The sequence below is a fragment of the Athene noctua genome, chromosome 2, assembly GCF_965140245.1.
Source record: "Athene noctua chromosome 2, bAthNoc1.hap1.1, whole genome shotgun sequence".
NCBI classification, from domain to species: Eukaryota; Metazoa; Chordata; class Aves; order Strigiformes; family Strigidae; genus Athene; species Athene noctua.
Window position 1 is genome coordinate 41077440 of NC_134038.1, and position 16212 is coordinate 41093651.

Sequence of the window (16212 nt, forward strand, 5' to 3'; positions counted from 1 at the left end):
TTTTAAACTTTATTTAATCTCAGAACCACTGCTATGTTACACCTGTCAGGCTAAAGTTTATTCACTTTTGATGTTAAAGTTCTGACAATAAGAATGGATGACGTGAGGATCCACATCCCCCAGTGCTGTGTTGCAGTCAGTATTGGTCCAGTAAGACAAAAGTTTTGCAGTTATTTCCTGCCTTTCCCTGTTTGGTGGTTTGTTTTGGGTTTTTTGTTTGGTTTTGGGTTTTTTTTTTTTTTTTAAAGATACATGAAGCATGGCATAGCATTAGTGTCACCCTTTTATCTGAAATTTATTTAAATAGCATGAGATGGAAACTCAGTTGTTTCCTCATTTGTAGGAAAAATGTCATAAATATTCTGTATACTTTAACAAAAACACTTAAACACAGGATTTTGGTTTGCACTGTTGCAACCCCTTCATTTGAGGCAAAACATCTCCCCTCCCCCAGCCACCACATAATAAGTACCAAAGCATCTCTAGTTTTGTTTTTCATCAAGATTTCCAAACTGGCAGATTTTATTTTCACACCCTCTTCACAATAGACAAGATGCTTACCATATATTTAGGATTACAAGTTGTCACTAAAAGAAAACTTTACACAACCACTGTACATTTAGGTTGAAAAACTGTCCTTGCATGAAAAATATACCTAGAAATCAAGTGGTAAAACAGAAAAGAACATTAAGAAAAGATTGAAGTTTTTATAATGTGCCATTTTAAATTTATCAACTCCTCCTCTACTTTTCATTCGTACTCTGTTTTTACCTATAGTATTCGTTAAGGCAAACAGCTAATCCATTTCTGAAGAGGTGCTGTGGAAATTGTGGACAAACAGCAAACATTTGGCATTAAAATAGATAGCACGTATGTAGCCTCTAGTAATATACATTAAGCATTTCTCTTGGACTTCAGGATAATGACAGGGGAGGATGAACATGCTAACAATGTCAAAAAGGCTTAAAATTTAGCGTCCAAGCAATTTCTATTAATGCTTCTGTAGTTTTCAAGCTCTAAGTAGTATAGAATTTATGCAAATGCATTAAAGAATTCTAGCTTGGCAAGTACACCCAAGCAGGTTATTAAACTATATATACAGAAAGTGATAAATACAGAATTAAAAGAGTCCTTCTGCTTCTCTTTATAGCCTTGAAAATTGACAAAAAACTTGAGGACAGCTCTACAATATTAAACATTAGGTAACCGCAGGAGCTGGGAAACCTAACTACACAAACTGATTAAAATACTCAGATGACTTTGTAGTGTTTAATACAATTCAGTTCGTAGTCAAGGGCACAAGACAACATTTAACAAAAATAATCACATCAATTGACCTAGAAATCAAACGTAAATAGATATGAATACAATCTCCAAAATCTGTCTTTAAGTGAACATTAACCATTTATTCAAAGTTATACAAGAATTTGAAGGATAAAGTCTTCTGCAACAGGAAACCAACTTACAAGTTTCATGTCTCAGTTGAATTGAAGTGGAGGCGAGCGGGGCAGGGGGGAGGGAGGGAAGGGTGAACAAACAAGTTAGTAGGCCCCATCCAGGCAGCTAGAAAGTAAAAACAGGCTCAACAGCAGCCTCCTCCAGCTTGTTGTCCTCCCTGATTGCCTGCAAGTGTTGCATTAGTAGCAGCATGTTGAGGGCCAATTTTTATGCCATTTGCCTGAAATGAAGTTTAATACACAGTATAATTATTTTAGAACACTAATATACTTAAAAATATTTTTTAGAAGATCACATAGAATGTTCTGCTAATGTATGAAATAAATATAGCAAAATTGATAACATTTTTTAGCAATATGTCCTTGGTGATTAAATATAAATGAAGATGCTTTTCTTCTCATTTAAATTTTATCTCTATGTTGAACTTTGTACATTAAACTCCTAACACAAAACACAGAGCAAGAGTTGTATTTGACTACTACTTAGCATAAGGCTTTAAAAATACATAGCATTTGCTAGGAACATAAAACCTCTCCCTTCTCACCAAAATCTCCACTAGTTTAATAGTTTAATATAAAACTTTTCCTCTCTAGACAGCATTTCTTTCTGTGTTGAATCAGCTGTAGAGGCTAAGGGCATACGAGTGTTCTGTGTCATCAATAATTTCTATGATCCCGAAAGACGTGGCTACTTGCCAAGAACCCACACACAGCGTAGCTCTTTCATTCATCAAAATCACACTTATATCTTAACCCTCACTCCCTCAAGTGGATTTTACCTAAAAATACAGCACTTTGAGAAAAGTAATACAGTAGCTTCAGAAATTAAGCTCTTAAGGAAACTTTGCGTCACAGTAAATCTCAGATTTATAGTGCTTGGCAGTTGTTCTGCAACAGTGGTAGCCTTGGGGTTTCTGGCACTAGCTCAGTATTGACAGCAGCTGATGTGGTTTCTTTTCGCTCTTTGACTCCTCTTTAATAAAAAGCATGCCCTATGGCTCATTGGTTTTGCCCCCTCTGGGCTGATAGCAACTTCTTGAGGAATCAAGGAGCCAGACTTGGCATAAAGCCAAATAAATAGCACGGACTGTTGGCTCTTGACAGCATATTGCAATCAAAGCTCCATAAGGCACACTAAAGCAGTCAAGCTACTATATGAAACTCGACAGATACAATGAGCATGCTTTTTCAGACACTCTGATTACCATCCAATTTATATTGCACTACTGAGTGCTTTTTCCTTAGGAAATATCTTAAAGAAAATTGAAAATTTTCCATCACTAAACTGAATTTAAAGAGTGTTTCACCAAAACACCATATACACACACACTTTCCAGTCAGTGTCTTTGAAGGATTACTATGCAAGTTGTATTTAGCTACAAGTTTCCTAATGCAAATACTTTGCAAACTACTGAAGTTTCTCATTATTGCCTCTCTAAAGTTGTAAGGGCAGTATTTTTAATAGTCTAAATTTTCTCATATTGAAATATATTAAGCAGAAAGATGTGAAGCCCTTTAGAACTGAGTCCTGCCAATTCCCTTGCTACTCTCTGAACAATTCTGCAAGGACTATCATGCTTAAGAGAAGCGTCAGTCAGTCCCAGACAGAGAATGCACCTATTCACAAAACAGATACTGAACAGAGTGAGTGGTGGCGCAGATTTTCACATGTGGTTTCACTAAGCACCGCAGTGACATAGGGACATGTAGGATAAAAGAAACTTGGGCATCAGAAAGGACTGACCACACTGTCAAATTTAAACTTCATGCGGTGTGACTTATGTGAGAAGATTAACAGAGAGCTTACACAATCATAACATTTCTATATGATCCTAGTATTTCTATTTACTACCACTGAATTTGAAACTGCTTTTTCTATGGCCATGAACCTCTCTGCTCAATATTTTCAACAGCACAACCATTTCAAAATTCAAGAGAGGCATTATAGGTCTTTCTGTGCTCTTTCATTACAAAAGTGCTCCCTGCTCCACCTCCCCACCCCCACCCCAAACAAGCAAAGAGACAGGCCCTGATAATCTGTAATTTCAGTAATGTGCATAGGCAAAATGGCTAATCTTTTATTCCCTACAGAATCCAGCCACCTAAACCAGGAACATTTCAAAAGTCTTTTATGTAACTCTCAAAGCAATCCCTCCCCTACACTGGACAGCTCATGGAGTGCATCTGGCATATCAACATGGTCCCCCATTTACATAGTGGAAAATTATCTTTGAAAACAGATGACACCATATGGAGAAGTGGATGAAAGTGGATTTTCTCCTCTTTTGGGGATTTATATTATTTTGTGATGCTTCATGGATGGATAGGGTCACTTATTTTAATCCATTTTTATCACAATGGCAGACAATTCTACATCCAAATGGAACAGACAAATATTTTACTGCCCGGTCTTCTAGGGAAGATGAGTTTTGTACATTTAAAAACAAACAAAAAGCATTCAGAGTACTAAAAGTTACCTCGTTATTAATGTCAAAAACTCCTTCCTGGATTTTCTCGTAGATCTCTTTTGCAGTGTTAATAAACGCCTAAAATAGAGGGGAAAAAAACCACAAACATAATGAATGCGATACCCTTTGGTGTAAAATGCACTAATTGGAATCCTATCTCACATGCAGTTGTTTCAGCAAGACTTCTTCCTGACCTCAGCAGGAACAGGTATGACAACAGCATCCTATAACCTACCCTGAAGTAGCAATGGATCACACGCTGTTTACAAAAACAGTGGTGTTTTCATAACATCTGTATTCTACAATCTGTTGTCCAGTAATTACAGGGAAAAAGTGGTTTTTAAGATATATAAATTACTTTTAAATTATTTATTTCTGACCCTTATGGATAGATTGTGTGGCAGATGGTTTCCCCTACCCTTAATATCTTTGTAATAGGCCACTCTAGATTAGAGTGCTTAGCAACATAAAACCACAGGGTACTTACAATGATGATGTAAGGATGCTGTCTGCTGGATGAAACCTTATGCTATCATTTAATATTCACCTAATTTTAAGAATGTATTCTCTTTAATTAATCTTGCACACGATAGGCAACAGACATCTTAACAGTAGAAAGGAGAGGCCCCAGGTTTTACTATGATTTCTGAAAATCTATTGTTTGAATTCAGAGAAAAGACTGACATTCATGTCTAAAAAAGTGAACAATATAAATGTTTTTGGTTAAAGTTTACAATCAATGATTCGATTCTTTGTCTCTCATTTAACTTTATAGGTCAAGTAATGCTTAAAATAATGTATAATTTAAGAGGTGATTAACAGCAGCTAATAATTACAATCAATATGAAACATACAGGGTTTTTTTGTGTTAAAATACCAACACCATAAAATCATACAAGATATGCTATCTTCTGCACAAGCCTAATAGAGCAAATACAGATCTAATTCAACTATAAAAAAGTAAAACAGGGTTCATGGAAAGGAACAAATCATACCTTTCCTCATTTCTACACTGGAAGCATTTGACTGCTGAACTTGCCACCAGAGCTTTGTTTCCTAATTAACAGGACTGATATGTTTTCACCTTTAAAGGCCTTACAGCTCCCCAGAGTAATCAATCTACTGCAGCTCAATTACTGCACCAAGCGCACACCACAGCCAGTGAAGGAGACTTGAACGACTGCAGCAGGAGTGGAAAGATATGAATATGCATAAACTCTAAGTGGGTGATCGAATCATCACAGAGGGTCATGAGAATTTGCAGCAAAATAATGAGAAGAATTAATCATTGCAGATTCACAAGGCACTTAGGAAGTGAGTTCGTTTTTCAAACACGCGTTAGAGTTGAGGAGAAAAATTGGCTTTCGGCCAACAACAAATTGAATCAAATTCCTCAGAAATTGAAGTTTTCAATGTAAGAAAAAAATTTGAACTTATCTTGGTTTCTGATAACACACTAATTATTGTAATGGCCTCATACATGAGCCTACTGAAAGGTATAAGTCAAAAATGCCGGAAATTCACACAGCTGGAATCTGTGAGGATACTTGCTTACTTCTAGTTCAGTGGGACATTAAACAGAACTTGAAGTCTTAAAAATGTGTTATGATAACTTCATGTAAACAAGCACTTAACAACTGGCACTTCTAACAATTCTAGATGTTCGCTAAGCACGCCTAGGCTCTTAGAATTAATTTAATGAGAATTACATTAGATTATAAAAGTTAGACCAACAAAACGAGAATTCTAACAGACTACAAACTCTAACACAACTGAGTATACAGTTACCTTTTGGATGCTACACTCAAGAACAGATCACCACAGGAAGGCATCTATCCTCACAAAAAATAGTAAAATGCACTGGAAAACAGTGTGATTTAACAACACCCAATTCCTCCCCACACCCCTAGTTATTACACATGTACTGTATGAAGTGTAAAAAAGCATACCGAGTCCAGTCCATTGATCTGAAAAATTCAAACATTCCATTCATCTCAGTTCTATCATTTCGGCTGTCTTGAAAAGACATAATCTGACTACCACCTTTCCATCAGCGATTCTGGCGTACCTCAAATTCGTGTTAAAACAGCACGGCCTGGCAAAATGCCAGACTGCACTGGGTCACATACAAATAATTCCTATTTGAAAACAATGGTTAGACAAGAATATAGCACATAATAAGTCTACCTCATGTTTTCTTCAGTTGGTATGGGTTCTGAAAAATTACTACTAATCAGCCATGAAGAGAGACTTGCATCCCTTGAGACTTCCATTTGTTTCTTACATCCATGTATTTTAAGTGAGTTTATGCTTCAAAGTGTAAGTGGACTTAAAATAACCGCCTGAGAACTTCACTGAAAACAGCAGTCTGTTTAAGAATATCATATCAGATTTTGGCACTGCATGCTAGCGCCCCATTTAACAAGGATAAGAAGGTGAACTCGGTATAACTGACGACTTCTAAAAATCTCTTTTAATACTGTATGTTCTAACTCTTATCTGGAACACACAGTGTACTATAAACTCTCCATTATTTATGGGCAGTTTATCCTATTTGCAGATTAACTGAGCCATGGATGCAGAAAGACAGAGCGGTTTCCCCTCAAATCCAGTTTGGATTTGTTAGACCATGTGCAGGGGACTGCAAGAACACAGCTGTAGCCCTTCACACACCAACTTGGATCCAGGTGCAGTTTAGCCACTTCCACACAACACAAGACCTCAACAAGGAAGCCCACACGGACCTGGCTGGCTGCCTAGCAAGCCTACTGTGGTTGCAGTGTACATTCCTGTTATGCTGCTGTTACTAAAATGCTACACAAAGACACTTGAGCACTTCCACCCCAAATCAGCTCTGGTTCAGGTTCATTTTCACCACCCCTGGAGAGGCAGTACCAAAGCCAATCTGGATTCATAATCAGTCACCTGAAAAATGGCAAGACCCTAGTACACAGTACCTCCATTTCTTGGAAAAGAAAGAGAAACTTGAAACTTTTGAAAAAACAGTATGTTAGACTTCCAAATATAAAAATTCTAGACTACATTTCAGGAAAATGAAAGAAAACAGCATAACTTCAGGAAAATATCTACATTTAATGTTTAACTCTTGGTTTTAATCTTTCTAAATCACAAATTACTGGTGCTTTTATGCATGAGACTACTGAATGGATCTGTACCCCAGCATCAAAAAAACCCCTTGTATACAAGTTATTCAGTGAGCTCTTTTAATGTAACGTGTTTTTCAATTGTGTTCACACCATAACTAGGTTCTCAAATAATAGTAATAGCCTGCCAAGGAAAATTACATTTCTGTACAAGTGGGAAAGTGAGTCTTATAAGATGTGATCTGTCTGTTATGTCACATCTGCACCTACTGCAAAGCTAATGGAGGTTTTTGAGTCACAATATGCCAGTATAATATCACTTTAGATGACTTGTATAAGGAGTTTCCTAGATCATAGTGCTACATGGGAATCACTAAGTCAAGTCTCACAGTACTCACCTCAAAAAACCCCCTAAACAACCCAAACTACAAAACCCCAACTACCAAACAATACAGATGCTGCATTTAAGATAAATTAATCCTAAACACACTGAACGTAGAATTAAATCAACTTCAACATCCATTTTATTATTCAAAGTAAACAAGCAATGTAAGTTTACTACCCTTCAGACATAACCAGGAAGAATGAATTCTATAACTGGTAAAAAAAAACATAAGAAGGGAGTAAGTTCCTGACGCTTCTGTCTTTTGGAAGCTGTATGCAGAAGTAATAATAAACAGAGTGCGAGTTATAGAACAGCTACGTTTAGTTTTTACTTGGCAGATGACAACAATGTCACTTCTTTCTCAGAAAGCTAATGCCATGACAAGTATTTGAGGACTTAGCTACAAGATGAACATAACAGAAAAAACTTGTAAATGAATCAGTGATACTTTTCAGAATTCAGATTTTACAAGTTCATCTTTGCTTAAAATCAGAATAATCAGGTTCTCCACTGCCAGCTTGTGTAACATGCTGCCCTCTGGTGGCAATATAAAAGTTAAATTCAGTGCTCTGAAATACAAATTCGTTAGTCATTATTTCTGGATGCTTTCTTACTACTAACGGTTAAGTATCTCACAAATTCTAAAGCATGACCCTCATCTCTGTGGTCAGCCAACACCTAGAATTTCCTCCTCCTTCCCGATTTCCTCTTACCTTTTAGCAGTAAGATACAAGATTACTTGTTTATTAAAGAATGGATTTGGAAACAGTAACAACATGGACCACAAATGAATTTACCCCTAGAGCATTCTCCATCCCAGCATATAAGCGGTGCTGGATGGACACCTAATAGTGCTAGATCCCAAAGCTCTGAGCAGCTGCTTTATGCACAGTAAGACAATACTTTTTACAGCTAAATGATCCTTCAGGAAGAAGGCTAGGCCACTAAAGGGGCTACAGAGGAGTTAATTATCAAGCGATAGGAAGGTGCTATATAATGAACCTACATCCCAAAAGCATCCTAACTTTTTGAAGTAAAGGTGCATAGGCACAAAATAGAACTTGACAGCTATTTGTTTATACGTACCCACTGAAGCACAATCTTTCTGACAAACTTAACAGGAATATGCACAGTACTAGAGCTCAAAGTGTCTCAACAAGTCCTGCAGTGGCTGCTTAACAGTTACAAAGGACAAAGCACTTGAGGAAAAAAGAAGATAAAACCACCAGAACTAAGAATCCATCTCTCCAGCAGAACCTACAGCTCAGGCAGGCAGCCAAATCATACTTTTAATGCTTTACTATAAAGCCTGAAACCCTCAATTAAGTGATACTTTTTATTCTGATAATCCCTTGGGATGCCCAGAAGCCCCAAGAACCATGGCAGAGCCACCATTCCTTACTGCACACTGGGGCACAGTCCCAAGGGTTTGCCACAAGGAGGTAAAAGCTGTGAATCCTCACCAGAGCGAAGTGTCCTGCCGCTTCTCTATCCCACAGCTGAACTGACACGAGCTTCACCTCTCCTTCTCATGGGAGAAACCAGCTAAAGCGCCAACTTGACACAGCTGAAAGGCCACAGAACTTGATTTCAAGGGACTTGAAGGAATACTGGTTTTTATACAAGTTAAGATAAACCTACCTGTTGGTTTTGTTGGTTGGTTTTTTAAGGGACTCTGATGAACTAGAAATCCTGTTCTTTTGCAAGTTCTAGTCAGATTACATCTTGTGTGTCACTTTACCTTACCATGAAAACTACTAATATCCCAGGACTTTCAAGCTTTACTAACTAAATCCCTGCTAACTATATCACCAGGTTAAACAACTTACCAGCAATTTGTTGTGTTTATGGAGGGTGTTGAGGGGATATAAAAAAACACTTTAAAAATCAGTTCAAATTTAGAACCCGCTAAAAATCTCATCCTTCCGAGGTATTTTCATTTTTACCCTTCAGAATATTACAAAGGCTATCTTCCTTCCCTTATCCATGACTGAGTAGTACCACTGTTGAAACTACAAGGGTTTTGAATATTCATTATGCATTTAAGCAAAAGTTTGAAAGAAGCTGCCTGAAGAGAAAATTAAGTTACAGCTGAAACAAAACCATTGAATGACCATCCAGTTACATGTAGCAGAAGTACTCCATTGCTCAGTCAAAACCGCTAGTCTATTCAGATTTAATCCTAAATAATGAATCCATTATTGCATTCTATTTATGTGCGGACAACTTGGAATAACACAGACAATAGTCTTAAGATGAAAGCTTGGCACAGGGCTATATAATCCCCTCCATATGTGAAACAACTTACTAAAACCAACTCCCACGCTACGAGTCAGTGCTACACTAGTACAACTTAAGTGAGATCGGCTTCTGAACAGTGATGGTATCTAGCACTGGTTTGACCAGTATCCAGAATACTCTTTTGCTTAAGATTGATCACATCAATCATTATTGAAAGTAGCAGTCTGAAGTGCAAGAAGAATGCACAATTATTGCTGCTTCCCAAATACAGTAGGTATCTTAACTTCTTGAGAATCAGTGCATGTAAGTGGATTCAAACAAGTGACATTCCAAGGACACAAAGATAAGGACTCTGCATAGCAGGAGACTGCATGGTCACCCTGGGTTCATGCAGGTGATACCGCTGAACAGAATAGTGCAACTGGCCTTCCACTGCAGTCAAATTATAACCCTGTGCTTAACCTCCACCCCAGTAATCCTTCTATCCTCCCAATGACTCAAACTCTTCTCACCCAATCCCATTCCATATCAAACACAATGATTTAACTCTGTGACCACAATGAATTCTCAGAAGCCCCCACAGAAACTATGAAGGAAGAGCCTACATCTACTTCCTGCTCCCAACTACCAACTACCTATTGTGCAAACAGGGTATAAACATCCCCTAATTGCCTCGCACAAGATAAATAGCTAACAGGATATTCCCCACTGCTAAACACTTCTATCCAAGATGCAGGTTACGAGATGTAATCCTGAAGAACACAGTGAACAAACTGTCTTAAGATCCAAGCAATGAACAGGTCAATGTAGCTGCTACAGCTACAGACTGACTGAAGCATTACACAGTGGTGGAAATCAGGTTTAATCAAAGGAAACAGCTTAAATAACACTAACAACAAGAGCCAATTTGTTTATATATAAAAAAAAACTTGCTAAAGACTCCACTATTAGCTTACAAACATCTACAACAGCCATTTATGATGCAAGGTAAGATAAAGTTGGGTCAGAAACAATGTCAAACTGACCAAAACAAAGTCTAGAGGCTTGTCTTATCACTTGACACAGATAAACATGTATTTTCAACTAGAGATGCAAAGTCTTCTCTGGGCGCTTAAACGTTTCTGGTACAACACAGAAGAGACACACCCATGTGCTGCTGTGTTTCAGTATTACATTTGCATGAAATGTAAGTAGTCTTTATACTGAATAGCTATGACTAGCACCAGAAGACTTCTATGGCTCTCTGCTTGTGCTTTACAATGCCGATTTGTGTGTTAACTTATGTAGCACCACCAGTTTGTACTGCCACACTGCCCCTCCTGAATTCCCCAGTGTCAAGAATTTGATATTCAGCATACAAGAGCCACACAGTTACTAGCCCTGTTGCTGCAGGGCCAGGTGTTAGTCTGGACATGAGACTAGAGACAATATTAAGAAAGGCATGCCAGATCTTGAACCAGATGCTGTAGAAATGCTTATGTGGTAAAGCAGCCAAAGCTTCCTGAGGTAGCAGAACAAACCTGGTAGTATACAAGGCAATGCCCCTACCCAAGTAGCTGTTCAGAAAATGTGGAACGTGGTTAGATAATCCACTAACTGTGTGAGACTGAGAAGAACACAGTAACCTGTAGAGCTAACAATGTCTCAAGAATAATTAAAATAGGTAAAAAGCACTTGCTATAGTTTCTTTACACCTGTAGGATGCAAACTGTACAGTGGTGAGTAACTGATGTCAACCAAAAGATATATAAGAATTAATCCATCTGCTATAAACTAAAACCACTTGACAATGCAGTGTGAACAGCTCAGAAAAAAAATTGACCGATTCAACCTTGGTTTTTTACAAAGCAGTCATTTAATTCAAAACACTTCTGAAATTTTCTTTTCCCATGAAGAATTTCCTAGGCAATTCTAAAAATCTTCTAAGGTAGCTCCCTTACCACTTCAGAAATCACTGATACAAGCAGCCATCCTAAAGAACTAAAGATGTTTACCCCATTTTCTACTCTGAAAACATGCATTAAAAGCATTTTTGTTAACATAAAGTTCTGGTGACTAGTATTTCAAGCAGCCATGTATGTTTAGGAGATAGACTGCTTCCACATACTGAGGTAGGCTACAGAGAATTACAAAATTCAAGCTATTTGAGAAAGGGCTTCTCTGAACAATCCAAAATTATTATTTCTAAACCCTTCATGGTCTTGATTCTTTTGCCACGACAACTTTTGCCTCAGAATCAAAAAGCAAAGTTTGAAAACCATCTGTGTAGTGAGAACCGCCCCCCCCATTTAAACTGCAAAACATGTCTGGCCAGGAAAAATGGATATTCTTCCTAATTCTACTTTGGACAGATACCTCAAATTTAGATCTAACTATTTTTCCTAAATAGATGGAAGAGTAGTTTAAGCCCTATTACTGGATACTGTGTAGCTTCTTTGTTGCCACTTTCCTGGGTAATCCCACTTAACACTACTTCGTTCAATACCCTATGCAGAAAAACACTTCCATTACTACTTTGTTTTGTATAGCAACCACTAAGCTACACAACACAAGCACAAATGCATCAGGCCAAGGCTTTATTAGGCAACTACATGATCTCAGTATGGTAAAATCCCTCTTTTGGGAAGGGAAAGAGGAAACAAGACACCAGTTGTTATCTGGGAATGTTCTAGCCTGTTATATCTATGCACTTCCATATGCACATATGCACGTGCCTTTCAGTAATAGCGTCTTTCTCCAAAGGCCCCTTTATGAGAAATATTTCCTACAAATGTGTAAGAAGGACAGGAGGCTGATAACTGAATTAAAAATTAAACATTAATTTTATCATTCGATAAGACTTTGTTAAATACAGAGTAGAGACCTAATATGGGCACGTAATTCTTAAGTATTTCTGAAGCTGTATTCATGTAAACTTTTGTTTGCATGTCTTTGCTGCTAGCTAGTCAGAATCTACATCTACCATTTTGCTCTGCGGCTATATCCTTCTCTCAAGTAAAATCCCCTGCTCCTTCACACTGCTGATGCTGTATCTTATACAGACATGTTTGACTTTACAGATTTCTACAGTATTCTGGCACTGTAATGGTTAACTACATAACCCATGCATGATGCAATATAGTCATCAGTGATTTATCAGCATGGATGAAAATGCTGCCGAGTAATTAAGGGGATATTCCTTCTCCCCCAAACCCCATAGCTTAGTACTTTTGGAAAAGAAGAGCATTCCAAGACTCAAATTAAATGCATAAGAAATATTCAGACAATTTATCTGAAACCTAATAATAGAAGTGTCTGCTTCAATACTTTTGACACAAATGCATTTGAAAACATCCGATATAATAATCTAGATGCAAATTCAGAGACTTGCAACATCCAGCTTTTTATATCCAGTGTATTTCCATCAATGTAAAAATTCAACAGTATTAATTTCTCAGCCCTTAGCTTCCCAAAGAGGCCAGTGAAAGTGTTCTCCATTGCCACCACACAAGATAACATTTATAGACACAGGGCCACAGATTTCTTCTGCTTAAAATTTAATCTAATTTTAGTTGAATTACCTCAAATGTTGTTCTTCCTGTTTAGTTTCTATATACTCAGTCACGAAACCACCATTCTTTTCCAGTCCTGAAGTCAAGTTTGCTAATGTTCCTCCATTTTGCATAATTCCTGTTCTTTCCTCAAATGTTGCCCATTCTGTATGATTTCTTTCCTCATTCCCTTCTATTCTTTGATACTGAACAACCCAGAATCAGCATTAAAATGAAAATAGTCTTTTTTGTCCACAAAATTTCTTTCACCTACTGTGTGCCTGCTATTTCTCCTCACTTGTTTTTACTGGCCCAAATACTAAGATTTTGCTCCTTCAGCTGTAGCTATTCCAGACCACATCACCTGTTTTAGTGTTGACTAAGAATACCGTTTAAGGAGTGCATTTGATCGTCACTAAAAAGGATTATACCCTAAAGATTTTCTAACAGAATTAGAAAATTAGTACATGCATATAATCACTCACTCGTATCATCAGGAGGAGAGGATTCTATTTGAACTTTTCTGACAAATAAATTAGTGCTCATTTTCCTCCTGATGATCAGAGATGCATTAGGTACTGGACAACTCATTCGCTAGCATGTATTTTTTGACATGAAGAGAGGTGCTAGTAGTAGAATCAGGTAGTAACAAACCACAGTGAAGCCAGTGAGAGCTGCTTGTTATTCTACTATAAGTTTTCAAAAAACACTAAATATTTCAGAACTAGAAAGCTTTACCACTAAAAGAATACCTCATCAGTTGGCCACCATTTTGCACTTAGGACAGTTTTGGAAAATAGTATGGGCAGATTACCTAGTATGAGCAGCTGAACTATGCCATGCTATTATAAAAAAGGTCAGTGGGAACAAATGAACTGAGTATGGGCCTGAAAGACATGTGAAGCAACCTTTCTGCTTTACATAGCACTAACATCTCAGCTAGAGCTCTTTATCCACCACTGCACTGTGTCTGGCTAGGATGGAGTTAGCTTTTTCTACAGCAGCCTGTAGGGTGCTGCGTTTTGGATTTGCGACTAAAACAGTGTTGATAACACACCAATGTTTTAGCTACTGCTGAGCAGTGCTTACAGAGTGTCAAGGTTTTCTGTTTCTTACTCTGCTCCCTGCAGTGATTAGGCTTAGGCTAGACAAAATCTGGTGGGGCAGCAGGGGACACACTCACACATGCGTACACAACCAGGACAGCTGACCAGAACTGGCCTAAGGGTAGTTTTTCCAGAGTATCTCTTGCTCAGATACTGGCTGGGAATCAATCTGTGGGAAGCTGAGTAACTGTCATTCCATTATTCTTCCCTCCCACCTCTTTCCTTCATTTATTAAACTCTATCTCAACCCATGAGTTTTTCCTCACTTTGGCTCTTCTGGTTCTTTCCCCCATCTTGCTGGACAGGGGGAGTGAGTAAACAGCTGGATGGTCACTTAGTTGCCAGCTGAGGTCAACCCACCACAACAACCCTTTAAGAAAGGCATGCAGTAAATCAAGGTGAGATATGTAAAAACTCACATATGTCCAGAAATATGAATGTAAGCAAATAAAAAGAATATAAGCAAAACTTAAAAAAACCATAAGTTCTTTAAAACAGCAAAGACTGAACAACATATTCAAATACACAGTAGACTATAACAACCAAGATCATGACCACTTCAGCAGTTCTGTAGAGGACAGAAACTGTGTGCATGAATTGCAGCAAAGAAGATTCCTGCTAGGTAGCAGAGGGGAAAGATGACAACACCACAAATACCACAGCAGTGAAACAGACTGCTCTGAAAAGCCTGTGAAATATTAGAGGTCTTTAGAACAGATTGACATCTGCCAAGGACACCAATAGCTTGGCTTGCTTCAGACTAGCAAATCTATTCTAGTCTTTTTAGATTTCAGGGCAGACAGATGTACCCCTTTCTCTGAACAAGTATTTAAAAAGCTAAACAAGCATATTAATTACTAAAGTCTCAACAATATAATTAGTGCTATACAATCAGATACAACGTAGACATTGCGTTTCCCATAATATAAAGAGTGCTCAATAAAGAGCAGCCCTGCAGAGTAGGACTTGGAATAGCAGTGGATGAAAAACTGACTATGATCCAGCCATGTTTGTTCACAGCCCAGAAAGCCAACCACATCCTGGGCTGCACCAAGGGTGGCAAGCAGGTCGAGGGAGGTGATTCTTCCCCTCTACTCCACTCTCATGAGACCCCACCTGCAGTACTGTGTTCAGCTCTGGGGCCCCCAGCGTAAGACAGACATGGACCTGCTTGAGAGGTCCAGGAGGGCTGAAGATGATCGGGAGGCTGGAGCACCTCCCCTACGAGGACAGGCTGAAAGAGTTGGGGTTGTTCAGCCTGGAGAAGAGAAGACTATAAAGACCTTACAAAGACCTGGAGAAGGAAGACCTTATAGTGGCTTCCAGTACTTACAGGGGGCCCACAGGAAGGATGGGAGGGACTCTTGATCAGGAAGTGTAGTCATAGGACTAGAAGTAATGGTTTAAAACTAAAAGAGGTTAGATTGAGATTAGATATAAGGAAGAAATTCTTCACTGTGAGGGTGGTGAGACATTGGAACAAGTTGCCCAGAGAGGCTGTGGATGGGGCATCCCTGGAAGTGTTCAAGGCCAGGCTGGATGGGGCTTTGAGCAACCTGGTCTAGTGGAAGGTGTCCCTGCCCATGGCAGGGGGATTGGAACTAGATGATCTTTAAGGCCCCTTCCAACAGAAACCGTTCTATAATTCAAGTTAAAGAATCTAAAACCTAGAGGAATAGTATTTGTACAAATATCAAAGTGCAATTCAAAATAACTGTTTTACTAAAACACCAGCATTCAGCAAAGTTACCTCCTCTACATTGGAAGCAGTTTTGGCAGATGTCTCCATAAAGATAAGCCCATGCTCTCGTGCAAATGCTTCACCTTCTTCTTTCTTGACTTCTCGTCTAGATTCTAAATCACTAAGATGGAAAAAAAAAAAGTTAGTTGCATGGTCTAACCTGTCTATATATATATATAT

At 38.3% G+C, this 16212-nt stretch overlaps 1 protein-coding gene across 1 annotated transcript in view; it reads right to left on the reverse strand.

Moving 5' to 3' along the window:
• Positions 1–270: 270 nt before the first annotated feature.
• RAB2A (RAB2A, member RAS oncogene family) overlaps positions 271–16212 on the reverse strand; it is a 45376-nt gene continuing 29434 nt past the window's right edge. The window contains exons 7-9 of the mRNA XM_074898922.1: positions 16042–16153; positions 3935–4003; positions 271–1678 (exon numbers count right to left, since the gene is read on the reverse strand). Coding sequence (XP_074755023.1) covers positions 1583–1678; positions 3935–4003; positions 16042–16153 — 277 coding nt within the window. The 3' untranslated portion in view covers positions 271–1582. The remainder of the gene's footprint in view (positions 1679–3934; positions 4004–16041; positions 16154–16212) is intronic.